We start from the raw sequence: 19,543 nt of genomic DNA on the forward strand, positions 1-19,543 counted from the left end.
ACGTCGTCGCCGGCGAATGCTGGTTTACAAATCACTTGTCAATGTGGACGGCACTCTTGGTGCTTCGACATCTTCTGGTAACGGTAAAAAGAACGAAGTAAGGGGAGTAGGTAAAACTACTCAATTTGTTCTCATTCATGGACCTACTTTATTTTGTGGTGCGAAGTAAAATTTTTCTTTAATGAAAGTTCCTTCTTCTTCCAGTTTGGGTAACGGATGGATAACAGTTGCTTTCGTTGCTTGTAACAATGCAGGGAGAGCCGGTTTGGAATCCTTTGAAACTTGTGAAATCTTGGCTTACCGTACTACACTCCTGGAAATTGAAATAAGAACACCGTGAATTCATTGTCCCAGGAAGGGGAAACTTTATTGACACATTCCTGGGGTCAGATACATCACATGATCACACTGACAGAACCACAGGCACATAGACACAGGCAACAGAGCATGCACAATGTCGGCACTAGTACAATGTATATCCACCTTTCTCAGCAATGCAGGCTGCTATTCTCCCATGGAGACGATCGTAGAGATGCTGGATGTAGTCCTGTGGAACGGCTTGCCATGCCATTTCCACCTGGCGCCTCAGTTGGACCAGCGTTCGTGCTGGACGTGCAGACCGCGTGAGACGACGCTTCATCCAGTCCCAAACATGCTCAATGGGGGACAGATCCGGAGATCTTGCTGGCCAGGGTAGTTGACTTACACCTTCTAGAGCACGTTGGGTGGCGCGGGATACATGCGGACGTGCATTGTCCTGTTGGAACAGCAAGTTCCCTTGCCGGTCTAGGAATGTTAGAACGATGGGTTCGATGACGGTTTGGATGTACCGTGCACTATTCAGTGTCCCCTCGACGATCACCAGTGGTGTACGGCCAGTGTAGGAGATCGCTCCCCACACCATGATGCCGGGTGTTGGCCCTGTGTGCCTCGGTCGTATGCAGTCCTGATTGTGGCGCTCACCTGCACGGCGCCAAACACGCATACGACCATCATTGGCACCAAGGCAGAAGCGACTCTCATCGCTGAAGACGACACGTCTCCATTCGTCCCTCCATTCATGCCTGTCGCGACACCACTGGAGGCGGGCTGCACGATGTTGGGGCGTGAGCGGAAGACGGCCTAACGGTGTGCGGGACCGTAGCCCAGCTTCATGGAGACGGTTGCGAATGGTCCTCGCCGATACCCCAGGAGCAACAGTGTCCCTAATTTGCTGGGAAGTGGTGGTGCGGTCCCCTACGGCACTGCGTAGGATCCTACGGTCTTGGCGTGCATCCGTGCGTCGCTGCGGTCCGGTCCCAGGTCGACGGGCACGTGCACCTTCCGCCGACCACTGGCGACAACATCGATGTACTGTGGAGACCTCACGCCCCACGTGTTGAGCAATTCGGCGGTACGTCCACGCGGCCTCCCGCATGCCCACTATACGCCCTCGCTCAAAGTCCGTCAACTGCACATACGGTTCACGTCCACGCTGTCGCGGCATGCTACCAGTGTTAAAGACTGCGATGGAGCTCCGTATGCCACGGCAAACTGGCTGACACTGCCGGCGGTGGTGCACAAATGCTGCGCAGCTAGCGCCATTCGACGGCCAACACCGCGGTTCCTGGTGTGTCCGCTGTGCCGTGCGTGTGATCACTGCTTGTACAGCCCTCTCGCAGTGTCCGGAGCAAGTATGGTGGGTCTGACACACCGGTGTCAATGTGTTCTTTTTTCCATTTCCAGGAGTGTATACCTGTTTCTGAGATTATTATTGCTAGTGAGGGTTCGTACCTTCTTCTGCACGGGAGTTTGTCTTTGTCTTGTCGTATTGTTAGTCAGGGCCATTCTTTTGTAGGGATTATTGAAAGTGAGATTGCGTTGCGCTAAAAATATTGTGTGTCAGTTTAGTGTTGTTCAGAATAAGGAAAGAAAGAAATGTCTGAGCACGTTCAGTTTTGCTCAGCTGTTTGAAAATCAAATAACGTAGAGGTTTTTCAGCACAGTAGTCTATAAATTTCTAAGGGGATGTTTCACATTGATACGATTTCGACAACTGAGTTACACGAAAAACAAAAATTAGCGGAATAGTATTAAATAGGCTACAAGATTTTAGCCAACTGTACAAGGACCAAACAGTATAATGTTTTTAACCCTTAAATACAGGAAATCCCCTACTACACGGCATGATTGCAACTCTTTAAGCCACAACCACCGGGATGGCGCTGAAATGTCTGTCAATTGGTAAGGATATGGATAACGGTACCTATACACAGGAAATGCCATGAAATCAGATCGAAACACTTTCGTTACCGGCGGTGAGAAGTATTCCACAGCAGGATGCCTGGTTCGCCAGTCGTTCTTGTCAGCTTTTAGTTGAAATTCTTTAGGGTCAAAACTACAAAAATACTAGAGGAGCCTAAATTCAGCATTCTATGTCAGGTCAAAGCAGTCCCTTACTCAGGGAATGAGGGTAGGGGAGCAGATCCAGGAATCCTGCACAGCCGCTAATAAAAAAAGTCCCAGTGGAAGTTTGCCACCGTCCCCCTTCGATCTGTTACGAAGTGCCAAGTGTGTGTCTGTGTCTTATGGATGACAGTGATGAGTGCTTTTACGGCACAGGGTTGAATCTGTTGTAGGTAAAGGGTAGAGAGACGGTGAAACCCAGAGCTGGTTTATAACCTACTCCTCTCGAATAGCACCAAGGGCGCCTCCATGCTTGATGTCCAAAGCCGACGGTCGATCATCATCAACAGTGTCATATGACCTCACAGCAGAGGGGTTTTGAATTTAATCCAGGACACTGTCGTTAAGACGTGATCAGGAACTTTACGCCCCCATCTCTCCTCCCCTTGTGGGCTAAATATTGGCACAGAAAATGTTCCATAGCAGGATACGAACTGGTTTACTTCCGAGCCAACAGTATTCTACAATAAGGTACTAATAACCAGAAAGGAGTAATGAACAACTCACATTTTAAAGTACGTGTGTACTCGTAATTGACGGCCGGTGTTGCCGTGCGGTTCTAGGTGCTTCAGTCTGGAACCGCGTGACCGCTACGGTCGCAGGTTAGAATCCTGCCTCGGGCATGGATGTGTGTGATGTCCTTAGGTTAGTTAGGTTTAAGTAGTTCTAAGTTCTAGGGGACTGATGACCACAGATGTTAAGTCCCATAGTGCTCAGAGCCATTTGAACCATTTTTTTACTCGTAATTCCAATTTCAATGAAAGCAGGTGCTGACAGGTGTGAAAATAACCGAACTATTAGATTAATAAGACTTGGTTGCAAAATACGAGTACTAACACGAATTATGTACAGAAGAATGGAAGAACTGGTAGAAGCCGACATCAGCGGAGATCATTTTGCATTCCGGAGAAATGTGGAACAAGCGAGGCAATACTGACCCTACGACTAAGGCTAAGGAAAGCAAACCTACGTTTATAGCATTCAAACCCACATTTATAGCATTTGTAGCAATGTGCGATTTGTGCTTTTACCAGTGGGGGGGATGTCTTACGGGGTTAGTATAATTATAGTTAAAGCTTATTTACAAAATCATCTACATACATGTATACGAGGGGTATTCAAAAAGTAAAGGCACATTTGTGAAAAGCTGTACTTATTCTGAATATAGAAAACTGAAACATGCGTTATTTTTCTACGTAACCTCCCTGGACTTAAATGCAGTTTTCCCGACGTTTTACGAGTTTTTTTATTTCATCAGAAAATACGTTTATCGGTAGCATCTGTAACCAATTTTGAACCGCATGACGTCTTCATCACTTTCAAATCTTCTTCCCTGTAGTGCTTCCGTTAAGGGTCCAAACATGTGAAAATCGCTTGGAACCAGGTCTGGACTGTATGGTGGATGTTCCAGAAACTCGAATCTCAACTCCTGTATTGCGTCAGCTGTCCGTTTGGGAGAATGTGAGCGAGCGTTATCTTGTTGCAGGATCACACCTCTTCAGAGTTTTCCACGACGTTTGGATCTGATTGCAGGTTTTAGTTTCGTACGTAACACATCACATCCACCATACAATACAGACCTGGCTCTAAAGCCTCGTTTCGCTGGGGCGACGTCTTGCAACATTGTGGCATGCTACGGAAATGTGGCGTGCGTCGTCTTGTGCTTGGGAAATAAACATCCCAGGTTGAGATGCATAAACTAAAACCAGAGAAGGGGATGGTCTGATGCAGAGGGGGGGAAATCCCCCCCCCCCCCCCATCCCCACCTGCAAATCGCACACTGATTTGTAGACTTAGAGAAAGCTTGTGACAACGTTGAAACTCTGAAGGTAGAAGAGGTAAAATACATGCAGTGAAAGGTTATTTACAACTTGTACCGAAACCAGATGGCAGTTATGAGTCGAAGGGCATGAAAGGGAAGCAGTGGCTGAAAAGAGAGTGAGACAGGGTTGTAGCCTATCCCCGATGTTATTCAATCTGTGCATTGAACAAGTAGCAAAGGAAACCAATGGAAAATTTGGAATGGAATTAAAGTTCATGGGAAGAAAGAAAAACCTTGAGATTTGCCGATGACATTGTAATTCTGTCAGGGACAGCAAAGTACTTGGAAGAGCAGTTGAACGGAATGGGCAGTGTCTTGAAAGGAGGATATAAGACGAACATCAAAAAAAGCAAAGCAAGGATAATGGAATGTAGTCGAATTAAATGAGGTGATGCTAAGGAAATTAGAGTAGGAAACGAAACCTTAAAGTAGTAGATGGGTTTTGGTATCTGGACAGCAAAATAACTGATGATGGCCGAAGCAGAGAGGATATAAAATGTAGACGGCGCAAGAAGAGAAATTTGCTACCATCGAATATACATACATCAAAAATAGTTTTGCATCAGCTCGTTTCCGAGAGTTCCGGAACAGAAAATTGGAATAGAGATCAACATAAACATCATTTTCGCCCTTTTTATTGCTCGTGAAAACCACACATTGCATGTTGTACCACCATACAGCGAGACCTTCAGATGTGCATACATCGGTACCTCTAATACCCAGTTGCATGTCCTCTTGCATTGATGCATGCCTATATTCGCCGTGGCATACTATCCACAAGTTCATCAAGGCACTGTGGGTCCATATTGTCCTACTCCTCAACGGCGATTCGGCGTGGATCCCTCAGAGTGGTTGGTGTGTCACGTCGTCCATAAACAGCCCTTTTCAATCTATCCCAGGCATGTTAGATAGGGTTCATGTCTGGAGAACATGCTGGCCGCTCTAATGGAGCGATGTCGTTATCCTGAAGGAAGTCGTTCACAAGATGTGCACGATGGGGGCGCGAATTGTCGTCCATGAAGACGAATGCCTCGCCAATATGCTGCCGATGTGGTTGCACTATCGGTCGGAGGATGGCATTCACGTATCGTATAGCCGTTACGACGCCTTCCATGACCACCAGCGGCGTACGTCGGCCGCACATTATGCCACCCCAAAACAGCAGGGACCTCCACCTTGCTGCTCTCACTGGACAGTGTGTCTAAGGCGTTCAGCCTGACCGGGTTGCCTCAAAACACGTCTCCGACGACTGCGCGGTTGAAGGCATATGCGACACTCATCGGTGTGATGCCAATCCTGGGTGGTCCATTCGGTTTGTTGTTGGCCCATCTGTACCGCGCTGCATAGTGTCGTGGTTGCAAAGATGGACCTCGCCACGGACGTCGGGAGTGAAATTGCGCATCATGCAGCTTATTGCGCACAGTTTGAGCCGTAACATGACGTCCTGTGGCTGCACGAAAAGCATTATTCAGCATGGTGGCGTTGTTGTCGGGGCTCTTCCGAGCCATAATCCACAGGTAGCGGTCATCCACTGCAGTAGTAGCCCTTGGGTGGTCTGAGCGAGGCTTGTCACCGACAGTTCCTGTCCATCTGTATCTTCTCCATGTCCGAACAACATCGCTTTGGTTCACTCCGGAACGCCTGGACGTTTCCCTTGTTGAGAGCCCTTTCTGGTACAAAGTAGCAATGCGGACGCAAAACGAACCGCGGTTTTGACCGTCCAGGCATGGTTGAACTACAGTCAACACGAGCCGTCTACCTCCTTCCTGGTGGAATGACTGGAACTAATCGACTGTCGGACCCCGTCCGTCTAATAGGCGCTGCTCATGCATGGTTGTTTACATCTTTGGGCAGGTTTACTGACATCTCTGAACAGTCAACGGGACTTTGTCTGTCATGCAATATCCACAGTCAACATCTATCTTCAGGAGTTCTGGGAACAGAATGCTGAAGATTAGATGAATCGATCATGTAACTAATGAGGAAGTACTGAACAGAACTGTGAAGAAAAGAAATTTGTGGCACAACTTGACCAAAAGAAGGGATCAGTTGATAGGACACACAAGGGATCGCCAAATTAGTATTGGAGGGAGTGTGGAGGGTAAAAATCGTAGAGGGAGACCAAGAAGTGAATACAGTAAACAGATGGTGGTGGTGGTGGTTAGTGTTTAACGTCCCGTCGACAACGAGGTCATTAGAGACGGAGCGCAAGCTCGGGTTAGGGAAGGATTGGGAAGGAAATCGGCCGTGCCCTTTCAAAGGAACCATCCCGGCATTTGCCTGAAACGATTTAGGGAAATCACGGAAAACCTAAATCAGGATGGCCGGAGACGGGATTGAACCGTCGTCCTCCCGAATGCGAGTCCAGTGTGCTAACCACTGCGCCACCTCGCTCGGTACAGTAAACAGATTCAGAAGAATGTATGTTGCAGTAGTTATACAGACTTAAAGAGGCTTGCACAGGATAGAGTAGCGTGGAGAGCTGCATCAAACCAGTCTGCGGACTGAATACCACAACAACAAAAAGTTTAGATTTTCAAAGAGTGCATTCCACTCAACATCGTCAAAAATATTTTTCAGCGCGAACTTTCCAACATTTCTACAAAGAGTGATGCACAGCTCTCAGTTATGTGAAACAGCATAATAAGAAGAGAAGTAAAAAGCCCCTAACCGACAGGATCTGGAGATGAGTGACACGCCTTGCCAATGAGACTCAACAGGAATATTTGCTGTCTGTTAACGCCGGTCCATCTGACCAGTTTCTGAGCGAACAATTTGAAGGGAACTGTGTGCGATGGACACTTGGAGTCGGGTACCTCGCCAAAGACCATTACTCGTGGCGGCACGTAAAGCTACACGTTATCAGTAGGCCAAACAACACAGACACTTGGCAGTAGTTGAATGGACAAATATACTTTGATCCGACGAGTTGCGAGTTTGTCTCTTTTCAATGACGCAAAGTGTCAAGTGCACCAATGGCTCATTGATGTGTTTAGCCCACAGTGTGAGCGAGAGTGTAGTTCAGGCTAGAGGTGGTTCTGTAAGGTTGCAGTGGTACTTTTCGTGTCCTGACGTGGCCCCACTCATTCAGTTTAGCTTGAGTATGAAGTGCTGTAGGATGTTGGCCCGCCCGGTTAGCCGTGCGGTCTAACGCACGGTTTTCCGGGCGGTAAGGAGCACCTGGTCCCAGGCACGAATCCGCCCGGCGGACTTGAGTCGAGGTCCGGTGAGCCGGCCAGTGTGTGGATGGTTTTCAGGCGGTTTTCCATCTGCCACGGCGAATGCGGGCTGGTTCCTCTTATTCCGACTCAGCTACACTATGTCGGTGAAACAAGTTATCCTCGTATGCGTACACCACCATTATTCTACCACGCAAACATAGGGGTTACAATCGTCTGGTGTGAGACGTTCCCGAACCGCACAATAACGCTGGTTTCGGTGTGGGGCGGCGGAGGTGTGAAGTGGACTGCGTTAGTCGTAGTGGGGTTGTGGACCAGTGCGGCTGCGGCGGAGACGGAGCCTCTCTGTTGTTTCTAGGCCCCCGGTTCTCATACAATACCATATAATACTGTAGGATGTTTATTTTCAACAGTCTTGATAATCAAATGTTTCCGTATCTTCTGAATCCTCATAATGAATGTGCTGTAGGCACTCCCGTCTTTTAAGATGATAACAGCTGTGTTCAACGGGCTACAGGCATCCGACCCTGGCTTAAAGAAAATCAGGCCTCTATTATACAGTAGGCTACATCAACTGACTAGCTAAATAATCGAATCTTAATGACATAGAAAATGACTGTAACTATGCGGAACATAAGGTGAAATGGACCAATCGACATCTATGTAGTTTCGTAGCTCTATGGTATCTAATCATCAGTATGTGACTTGAGCTGGATACCTGAAGAACCTTGTGGACTCGACACTTAGCTGAATTGAGGCCGTTATCAAGCTTAGAGGTCGAGTTATACGTTATTGGTGTTAAGACTTTTGAGGTGACTGATTTTTTGGTCGAGTTAAACTAATTGACATAGACGTAAACGAGCTGTACTACCTTTTGGATTGCTTTTGGCAGATTCCGATAATTCTTCAGACATCTTTCCGTCAGGCTAAAATACTGTCAGCTAGTTACTGCATGCATGTCGTTCGGTGTATTTACCCTCCGTACCGAGACGAATTAAGGATCAATGTGAGGATTGCGATCTTCTATCAGTATTACCTCTGCTGCTTTCCGCTGCTGCTCCAGTAGTATCTCGACGGTTCTCCTGTACTTTCCCCAGAAGTTGAAGCCCTCTGCCTCCAGACCGGGAGTGCGTTCCAGCCAGCGCTGGACCAGCTGCGCAAGTGAGGGTTCCTTCTCTGACTTCTCGATGGCCTTGATGGCTTCTGGGTCGTGTCCGAACACCCTGGAGTACTTCTGGTTGTATTTCACTCTGTGTTCCTGCAACATAGCCATTGATTGCCATTGATATCTCTAGCGTAAGGAGCGACTTTATGTGCAGAGATCAACCCTCTATGGGGTGCATGTATTACACTTCACAAAATGGACATCGTCGACAGTCAAGAAATGATCAGAACAAACCATTAACTAGCACCATGAAAAATGGCGCACCACAGTGATCGCAAAAGTTCACACCATTAAGATCGAAGGCGAACTCCTTGGAAGTTACAAACAATGCAGGACGTTCAGCAATGTGTTCACTCTTAAAGAATGCATATAGAATCATATTTGTGTAACGGGGAGAAAGGAACTGATGGAACGTGATAGCATGCAACCGAATGAGAAACAGTCTGTCGTGGAGCTTATCGTGAAACTGGTTACCCTGTAAGGCTTAGCTGGATATTGTTGTTGTTGTTGTTGTTGTTGTTGTGGTCTTCAGTCCAGAGACTGGTTTGATGCAGCTCTCCGTGCTACTCTATCTTGTGCAAGCTTCTTCATCTCCCAGTACCTACTGTAACCTACATCCTTCTGAATCTGTTTAGTGTATTCATCTCTTGGTCTCCCTCTACGATTTTTATCCTCCGCACTGCCCTCCAATACTAAATTGGTGATCCCTTGATGCCTCAGAATATGTCCTACCAAGCGATCCCTTCTTCTAGTCAAGTTGTGCCACAAATTTCTCTTCTCCCCAATTCTATTCAATACCTCCTCATTAGTTATGTGAAGTACCCACCTAATCTTCAGCATTCTTCTGTAGCACCACATTTCGAAAGCTTCTATTCTCTTTTTGTCTAAACTATTTATCGTCCACGTTTCACTTCCATACATGGCTACACTCCATACAAATACTTTCAGAAACGACTTCCTGATACTTAAATCTATACTCGATGTTAACAAATTTCTCTTCTTCAGAAACGCTTTTCTTGTCATTGCTAGTCTACATTTTATATCCTCTCTATTTCGACCATCATCAGTTATTTTGCTCCCCTAATAGCAAAACTCCTTTACTACTTTAAGTGTCTTAGCTGGAGATAGTGCGATAATATGTTATTCTAAGAACGGAAAAAACACATCCAGAGGCTGAATTTGTCCAGTGGTTCAAGATGGTATGAACTTCCGTGTCACACACTTTGCAGGATCTATAGTTTGCTGTAGGGGTGTAAGATTTTTATATGCAGACCAGAAATCAGGCAAAAGCAAGTTATTTTAACCATCTATCGGCCAAAAGCAGTGGTCATACCATATTTGTTGTTATCTTATGCTCCTTTTCCCCACTGAAAGTACCAGAGGTTGTACAGAGTTTCTGGCAGAGCATAAGGGAACAATTGACAGGAATGGGGGAAAGAAATACAGTAGAAGAAGAATGGGTAGCTTTGAGGAATGAAATAGTGAACGCAGCAGAGGATCAAGTAGGTAAAAAGACGAGGGCTAGTAGAAATCCTTGGGTAACAGAGGAGATACTGAATTTAATTGATGAAAGGAGAAAATACAAAAATGCAGTAAGTGAAACAGGCAAAAAGGAATTCATACGTCTCAAAAATAAGATCGACAGGAAGTGCAAAATGGCTAAGCAGGGATGGCTAGAGGACAAATGTAAGGATGTAGAGGCTTATCTCATGAGGAGTAAGATAGATAATGCCTACAGGAAAATTAAAGAGAACCACTTGCATGAATACCAAGAGCTCAGATGGAAACCCAGTTTTAAGCAAAGAAAGGAAAGCAGAAACGTGAAAGGAGTATACAGAGGGTCTATACAAGGGCGACGTTCTTGAGGGCAATATTATGGAAATGGAAGAGGAGGTAGATGAAGATGAAATGGGAGATATGATGCTGCGTGAAGAGTTTGACAGAGCACTGAAAGACCTAAGTCGAAACAAGGCCCCGGGAGTAGACAACATTCCATTAGAACTACTGAAAGCCTTGGAGAGCCAGTCCTGACAATACTCTACCATCTGGTGAGCAAGATGTATGAGACAGGCGCTATTCCATCAGACTTCAAGAAGAATATAATAATTCCAATCCCAAAGAAAGCAGGCGTTGACAGATGTGAAAATTACCGAACTATCAGTTTAATAAGTCACAGCTGCAAAATAGTAACGCTAATTCTTTACAGACGAATGGAAAAACTGGTAGAAGCTGACCTCGGGGAAGATCAGTTTGGATTCCGTAGAAATGTTGGAACACGTGAGGCAACACTGACCCTACGACTTATCTTAGAAGAAAGATCAAGGAAAGGCAAACCTACGTTTCTAGCATTTGTAGACTTAGAGAAAGCTTTTGACAATGTTGATTGGAATACTCTCTTTCAAATTTTAAAGGTGGCAGGGGTAAAATACAGGGAACGAAGGGCTATTTACAATTTGTACAGAAACCAGATGGCAGTTATAAGAGTCGAGGGACATGAAGGGGAAGCAGTGGTTGTGAAGGGAGTGAGACAGGGTTGTAGCCTCTCCCCGTTGCTATTCAATATGTATATTGAGGAAGCAGTAAAGGAAACAAAAGAAAAGTTCGGAGTCGGTATTAAAATCCATGGAGAAGAAATAAAAACTTAGAGGTTCGCCGATGACATTGTAATTCTGTCAGAGACAGCAAAGGACTTGGAAGAGCAGTTTTAACGGAATGGACAGTGTCTTGAAAGGAGGATATAAGATGAACACCAACAAAGGCAAAACGAGGGTAATGGAATGTAGTCGAATTAAGTCGGGTGATGCTGCGGGAATTAGGTTAGGAAATGAGACACTTAAATTAGTAAAGGAGTTTTGCTATTTGGGGAGCAAAATAACTGATGATGGTCGAGGTAGAGAGCATATAAAATGGAGACTGGTAATGGCAAGGAAAGCGTTTCTGAAGAAGAGAAATTTGTTAACATCGAGTATTGATTTAAGTGTCAGGATGTCTTTTCTGAAAGCATTTTTAAGGAGTGTAGCCATGTATGGAAGTGAAACTTGGACAATAAATAATTTGTACAAGAAGAGAATTGAAGCTTTCGAAATGTGGTGCTACAGAAGAATGCTGAAGATTAGATGGGTAGATCACATAACTAATGAGGAAGTATTGAATAGGATTGGGGAGAAGAGAAGTTTGTGGCACAACTTGACTAGAAGAAGAAACCGGTTGGTAGGACATGTTCTGAGGCATCAAGGGATCACAAATTTAGCATTGGAGGGGAGCGTGGAGGATAAAAATCGCAGATGGAGACCAAGAGATGAATACACTAAGCAGATTCAGAAGGATGTAGGTTGCAGTAAGTACTGGGTGATGAAGAAGCTTGCACAGGATAGAGTAGCATGGAGAGCTGCATCAAATCAGTCTCAGGACTGAAGACAACAACAACAACAACAACATTTCATCCACCACTTCTTTCTCACTCTGCGAAATTCCTTGGGTTCCTTTGTGACGAAATATCAACTTCGGCAACTGTAGATATAATGCAATATATGCTTATTTTAACGTTGCCATTGCTTTGCTTTGTATCAACACCACTAGCACTGCAACACTATTTTGAGTTACTCGTCGACGAAACAGTTCAACTACACTCCGTAGCTTCATACTGTGGTCACCATCGGTTACCTCCAGTCCCGCTTCCTGTTGACATTAGCAACCAATATTGTGGTTGCATGGTAGATAATATATGGGGCACAGTGGCCATGTAGGAGGAAAACGTGCTTCTTCATTGCTAGGTCTTTGAAAGCAAAGGTAGTCTGTTATCCTTGCCATATAATTCCACTCAGTAGCATGGCCTGTATCTGCTTCTGGAGTTCCGTGAGGAAATCTTAAATAGAGAGCAGGAGACTGGGCTATCGTTTGAAAAACTCTCCTAGTGGACATTGTGTTTCGGCATACATCAACTCTGCTTGGGAGGCCTGCAGATCATCTTTTAATGCGCTGCACAACCCTAATAGCACTACTGGAACTACGTCAGTCCACAAATCTGTCGTGTGGCACATTACAGCAGCCTTCAAGGAATGGTGTAAGTGCTCCACAGTGCCACATGCGGCTGTCTGATTACGGCGAAGTCCTTGACAAGTGTATCCCATACAGCTGGGCTATTGTAAGAAAGATTTCTACTTGTTAGGGACAGCCAAAACGTGAAACCCAACCACAGATGAATGAGCACGCAATATTCTCAGTGGTTTGTGGGAGTACCTCCAGCCACCTGATGTATCTGTCGATCGCTGTGAGGCAGTACCGGTCGTTACATGCGAGTGGTAGTGGTCCTACCAGGTCCAGATCTATGTGTGACAATCGTGCCTCTGGGATATCAAAACTTCCGAGCGAAGCTTGCAAGTGCCTATTTACTTTGGATTTCTGGCAGGACATGCAGGTGTGAGACCATGTACAATAGTCCTTCCGTATAAGGGGTCTCACAAAACATTGACCGAGCGAGGTGGCGCAGTGGTTAGCACACTGGACTCGCATTCGGGAGGACGACGGTTCAATCCCGTCTCCGGCCATCCTGATTTAGGTTTTCCGTGATTTCCCTAAATCGCTCCAGGCAAATGCCGGGATGGTTCCTTTGAAAGGGCACGGCCGATTTCCTTCCCCATCCTTCCCTCACCCGAGCTTGTGCTCCGTCTCTAATGACCTCGTTGTCGACGGGACGTTAAACACTAATCTCCTCCTCCTCCAAAACATTGCATTACTGGTGTCCTCATAGCAGAGATCCATAGATGGCTGAGTTTATGGAAGGAATCGAAGCCATGTCATCATAGAAGAGCAGTTATGCATCGTTTCTGTCTTCCTGCTGACTCATCACAGTACATCAGCTCCTCAGTGCCTGACAGTGATACGTGACACAAGTGCAGAGCCATCTGGCTTTTCAGCAGATCTCTTAACTCCTCATCGTAATTTTGTGCTGCCGACAGCTCGGTGAAATTCACAGGTGCGGTAATACTCTCCATTCCAGACAAGGCGTCAGTAGTGACATTTTTCTAACCACTTACATGCCTAATGTCTAATAAAAATAAAATTCAGTTGATTGATTTGCATTGGGAGATTGTTATTTCGCGGCTGCAAAAACGACAAAGTCACTGACCGATGGTCTATGTATACAGGGTGTTACAAAAAGGTACAGCCAAACTTTCAGGAAACATTCCATACAGACAAATAAAGAAAAGATGTTATGTGGACATGTGTCCGGAAACGCTTAATTTCCATGTTAGAGCTCATTTTAGTTTCGTCAGTATGTTCTTCCATCTACGCTCAATGGGGCACGTTATCATGAGTTCATACGGGATACTCTACCTGTGCTGCTAGAACATGTGCTTTTACAAGTACGACACAACATGTGGTTCATGCACGATGGAGCTCCTGCACATTTCCGTCGAAGTGTTCGTACGCTTCTCAACAACAGATTCGGGGACCAATGGATTGGTAGAGGCGGACCAATTCCATAGCCTCCACGCTCTCCTGACCTCAACCCTCTTGACTTTCATTTATGGGGGCATTTGAAAGCTCTTGTCTACGCAACCCCGGTACCAAATGTAGAGAACTCTTCGTGCTCGTATTGTGGACGGCTGTGATACAGTACGCCATTCTTCAGGGCTGCATCAGCGCATCAGGGATTCCATGCGACGGAGGGTGAATGCATGTATCCTCGCTAACGGAGGACATTTTGAACATTTCCTGTAACAAAGTGTTTGAAGTCACGCTGGTACGTTCTGTTACTGTGTGTTTCCATGCCATGATTAATGTGATTTGAAGAGAAGTAATAAAATGAGCTCTAACATGGAAAGTAAGCGTTCCCGGACACATGTCCACATAACATATTTTCTTTCTTTGTGTGTGAGAAATGTTTCCTGAAAGTTTGGCGGTACCTTTTTGTAACACCCTGGATAATGAATGCATGTCCTCCCAGCATGAATCTGAAGTATAAAACTGCTTCATAGGCTGCTAACAATTCTGCGTAAAGTACTGCTCAAAAGCGCTGCTTCTCTGTAATCTTCCTGTAGAAGAAACCCAAAGGCTATCACTACCTACTCATTTTCATAAATTAAGGATAATTGCAGAATGTGGTGCCACACAATGTAGCACTGCACAAAACTGGCGCCAATAGCGTAGGCACATAGGGAACACACAAGACACAGATCTATAAGTCCACAGTATTTGTGGTAAGTAGAGAAAACCGCCCCGAAACACATGTGCTACACAACGCCACTGTTTCCTGCGCATGTACCCCGACATCAGTATGGGATATGATCACCATGCACACGTGCACAGGCCGCACAACAGGTTGGCATACTCTGGATCAGGAGGTCTAGCAGTTGCTGGGGTATAGCCTCCCATTCTTATACCAGTGCCTGTCGGAGCTCCTGTAGTGTCCTAGGGGTTTGAAGACGTGCAGCGATACGTCGACCGAGAGCTCGATGGGGCTTAGATTTGCAGAACAGGCAGGCCCCTCCATTCGCCTGATATATTCTGTTTCAAGGTACTCCTCCACGATGGCAGCTCGGTGTGGCCGTGCGTTATCATCCATGAGGTGGAAGGTGGGACCCACTGTACCCCTGAAAAGGCGGACGCACTGGTGCAAAAAGACGTCCCAATACACCTGACCTCTGTCAAAGACACGCAGGGGTGTCCGTGCACCAGTCATAATCCCACCCCACACCATCAAACCACGACCTCGATACAGGTACCTTTCAAGGACATTAAGGGGTTAGTATCTGGTTTTTGCTTCACGCCAGATGAAAACAAAGAGAATCACTGTTCAGACTATACCTAGATCGTCCGTGAACATACCTGGGACCACTGTTTCCAATGAGCATTTACTGTGTTCTTGACACCAGGCTTTACGGGCTCTCCTGTGGCCAGGTTTCAGGGGAATGCACCTTGAACGTCTCCGGGCGAATAAACCATGTCTGTTCAGTCGTCTGTAGACTGTGTGTCTGGAGACAATTGTTCCAGTGGCTGCGGTAAGGTCCCGAGCAAGGCTACCTGCAGTACTCCGTGGCCGTCAGCGGGCACTGATGGTGAGATATCCGTATTCTTGTGGTGTTGTACACTGTGGACATCGCGTACTGTAGCGCCTGGACACGTTTCATGTCTGCTGGAGTCGTTGTCATAATCTTGATATCACAGTGGAACACGGAGGGCCCGTGCTACGACATGCTGTGTTTGACCAGCCTCCAGTCGCCCTGGTATTCTACCCCTCATAATGTCATCAATGTGTGTTCTCTGAGCCACATGCAACACACAGTCACCATTAGCACGTCTGAAAACGTCTGCACACTTACTCGCTGCACCGTACTCTGACATGCACCAACACACACGTCTGCGTATGTGGACTGCTGTCAGCGCCACCGTGCGACGACAGCCGGTCAAATGCACCGCATGGTCATACCCCGAGGTGATTGAAACCCGCAAACCGTCGACCAGAGCGTTGTTTCAGCATGAGTGTATATTATGTTGCAGCACAGCACGAACAGTGTGGGATGAGGCATCTGATAAAATCGTTAGTGGGCGTCAAAGGTCAGATGTGCAAGGAGGATAGCTAGCTTGTGGCTTGTGTGACAGGTTTCATATGCTGTCTGCAAGTCATTCATCCAAGTTACAGACGTGGAACCTGGCACCTGCGCTTCAGCAGCTCTGGGTAGAAAACGACTGTAAAAGTTAATCATCCGCAGTAGCGATACGCTTCACACACTGTTGTTGGGGCCGGGTAAGTTGTACGTTCAGTGATAGAATCAGTATCGAAGCATTAACACTTTTAACTGTAAGTGCTTCTGCAAAGATTCACTTGCTGTAACTCAGTTCAGTTCTATCAATCAGGAATCCAGAAGACGAAAAAGTTAAGTGTACACCAGGCACGGCAATGAATTCAGCATGCAAGTCGTGCTCTGGCATGAGTTCTGTAGCACTCAGCCTGACTGCACACTTCCACACCACCCCATCACACTGCCTGAGTGGGTGTAGGGGAAGGGCGCGTACAATAAATGCACCGATTTTAAATGGTAATGCAGTCACACAGCATATGGTTTGGTTTCATATTTCGTATTTAAAAAAAACATAGATCACAAACGAAACAAATTTTCAGTATTATTTAGTTATTTTTGTCACAATGAATACATGATATAATTTTTATATTGTTCATACTTTCGACGTACGGTCAGACACAGATAACTTCAAAGGTTTTTGCACCCAGGTTGCCCCATATTCGCGGCTTGCTTAGGTTCATAATCAGGAAAAGCCTTTCACACACATATATTGATAGAAATGTTTTATCTGGTTTGGAACCTCATTATGAAGACGTGGAAACTCTTCCGGAGGAAAACAATATAGACCTCCTGGACAGTTTCTAAGAAAAAACATTGTCTTTTAAATGAGAATTACAACGCAGACCGATCAGTTCCATCTGCACCTGCACAAGGCCATTTTTAATTGAAACGGCAAACAGTCTGAAAACAACTGGAAAGCAGACTAAGATTGGCAGTGTCCTCAAAACGGTCAGGAAATTATCCTTGCAATTCTTTCAAGGCCGCAATGACTCACGATTTGTTTGACTCCAGTGAGCTTAGGGAAATGGACGGTATTTTGTGTAGGAATTTGTTCCTTCCACAACGCGATTTTCTTTTTAAATGCATTCCCATCATATCATAAATATGTTGTTTCTTTCTCACCTTGCAGTATCTTACTGTAGGCAGTGTGCAGTCAAGTGCACTTAAAATGTGAGCTCTGTAGTTCAACCTGTGTGTTCTAAATTACGTTTCTGCTCTTCTTTTTCTTTCAGCAAACAAAAAACCCATTCCAGGCATGTCCCTTAACTTCACCAACGGTTCGTCGTAGTAATATATAAAGTCTCCATGCTCTTTGTCCAGTTCCATCGAAAATTGTTGAAACTGACAGTGTTATAAAGCGTGAGACTTAAAAAATTTATTAATCATACCACTAATTTTATAATGTGCTCCATGTCTGCAAGTGATGATCATTTCTCCCCATGTAGGTGGCTGCCAACAATGTTTTCGCAATCGGAGGAGAAGACTGGTAATTGAAATTTCATGAGAAGATCCCGTCGTAACGAAAAATGATTGCCAGTCCAGTTCACGTATCATGTGTGTGACACTATCTCCCCTATTTCGCGATGATACAAAACGAGCTGCCCTTCTTTGTACTTTTTCGATGTCATCCGTCAGTCGCACCTGATGCGGATCCCACACCGCACAGCAGTACTCCAGAATAGGGCGGACAAGCGTAGTGTAAGCAGTCTCGTAGGTAGACCTGTTGCACCTTCTAAGTGTTCTGCCAATGAATCGCAGTCTTTGGTTTGCTCTACCCACAATATTATCTATGCGATCGTTCCAATTTAGGTTATTTGTAACTGTAATCCCCATGTATTTAGTTGAATTTACAGCCGTCAGATTTGTGTGACTTACTGCGTAATCGAAATTTATCTGATTTCTTTTAGTACTTATGTGAATAACTTCGCACTTTTCTTTATTCAGGGTCAATTGCCACTTTTCGCACCTACGGATATCTTATCTAAATAATTTTGCAATTCGTTTTGATCATCTGATGACTTTACAAGATGGTAAATGACAGCATCATCTGCAAACAATCTAAGACTGCTACTCAGATTGTCTCCTATGTCGGTAATATAGATCAGGAACAATAGAGGGCCTGTAACACTTCCTTGGGGAACGCCGGATATTACTTCTGTTTTACTCGATGACTTTCCGTCTATTACTACGAACTGTGACCTTTCTGACAGGAAATCACGAATCCAGTCGCACAACTGAGGCGATACTCCGTAGGCAAGCAGTTTGATTAGAAGACGCTTGTGAGGAACTGTGTCGAAAGCCTTCTGGAAATCTAAAACTATGGAATCAATTTGACATCCCCTGTCGATAGCACTTATTACTTCATGAGTATAAAGAGCTAGTTGTGTTTCACAGGAACGATATTTTCTGAATCCGTGCTGACTATATGTCAATAAATCGTTTTCTTCGAGGTACTTCATAGTGTTCGAGTACAGTATATGTTCTAAAACCCTACTGCAAATCGACGTTAGTGGTATAGGCCTGTAATGCAGCGGATTACTCCTACTTCCCTTTTTGGGTATTGGTGTGACTTGAGTAATTTTCCAGTCTTTAGGTACGTATCTTTTTGTGAGCGAGTGGTTGTATATAATTGCTAAATATGGAGCTATTTTATCAGCATACTCTGAGAGGAACCTGACTGGTATACAATCTGGACCGGAGACCTTCCCTTTATTAAGTGATTTAAGCTGCTTTGTTACACCGAGGGTATCTACTTCTATGTTTCTCATCTTGGCAGTTGTTCTTGATTGGAATTCAGGAATATTTACTTTGTCTTCTTTGGTGAAGGAGTTTCTGAAATCCGTGTTTAATAACTCTGCTTTAGTGGCACTGTCATCAGTGACGTCACCGTTGTTGTCATCAGTGACCTCACCGTTGTATCGCGCAGTGAAGGTATTGATTGTGTCTTGCCACTGGTGTGCTTTATGTACGACCAGAATCTCTTTCCCTTTTAAAGGATATGACGATAGATAGCTAGGCTACCTCTTTTTGTGCGAACAGCCACTGGACCTATGAACTTCTTTTATACCATGGACAAATAGTGAGGGGTATACAGCGCTGACACCGCGATTCTGCCGAACTCAAAAAAGTCGCGCCGACTGAAAAATGGCGCCTAGCAATGCTAAATGAAATTGCATGTAAATTAAAGGGGGATCACAGGTGTCAGCTGCAGCGGAATGTTACGCGTAATCAGTGGCGATGAGCGAAAATGTGTACCGGATCGAGATTCGAACCTGGGATCTCCTGCTTACTGGGCAGGTGCGTTAACCAGTGTGCCATCTGCGCGGACTATCTCAGCGGCCGATCC

General features: G+C 45.5%; 1 protein-coding gene across 1 annotated transcript in view; it reads right to left on the bottom strand.

Moving 5' to 3' along the window:
• Window positions 1-19,543, bottom strand: part of LOC126412292 (tryptophan 2,3-dioxygenase) — a 419,586-nt gene that overhangs the window by 66,611 nt on the left and 333,432 nt on the right. Inside the window, exon 6 of the mRNA XM_050081805.1 lies at window positions 8,483-8,704. Coding sequence (XP_049937762.1) covers window positions 8,483-8,704 — 222 coding nt within the window. The remainder of the gene's footprint in view (window positions 1-8,482; window positions 8,705-19,543) is intronic.

The sequence above is a fragment of the Schistocerca serialis genome, chromosome 7, assembly GCF_023864345.2.
Source record: "Schistocerca serialis cubense isolate TAMUIC-IGC-003099 chromosome 7, iqSchSeri2.2, whole genome shotgun sequence".
Taxonomy (NCBI): Eukaryota; Metazoa; Arthropoda; class Insecta; order Orthoptera; family Acrididae; genus Schistocerca; species Schistocerca serialis.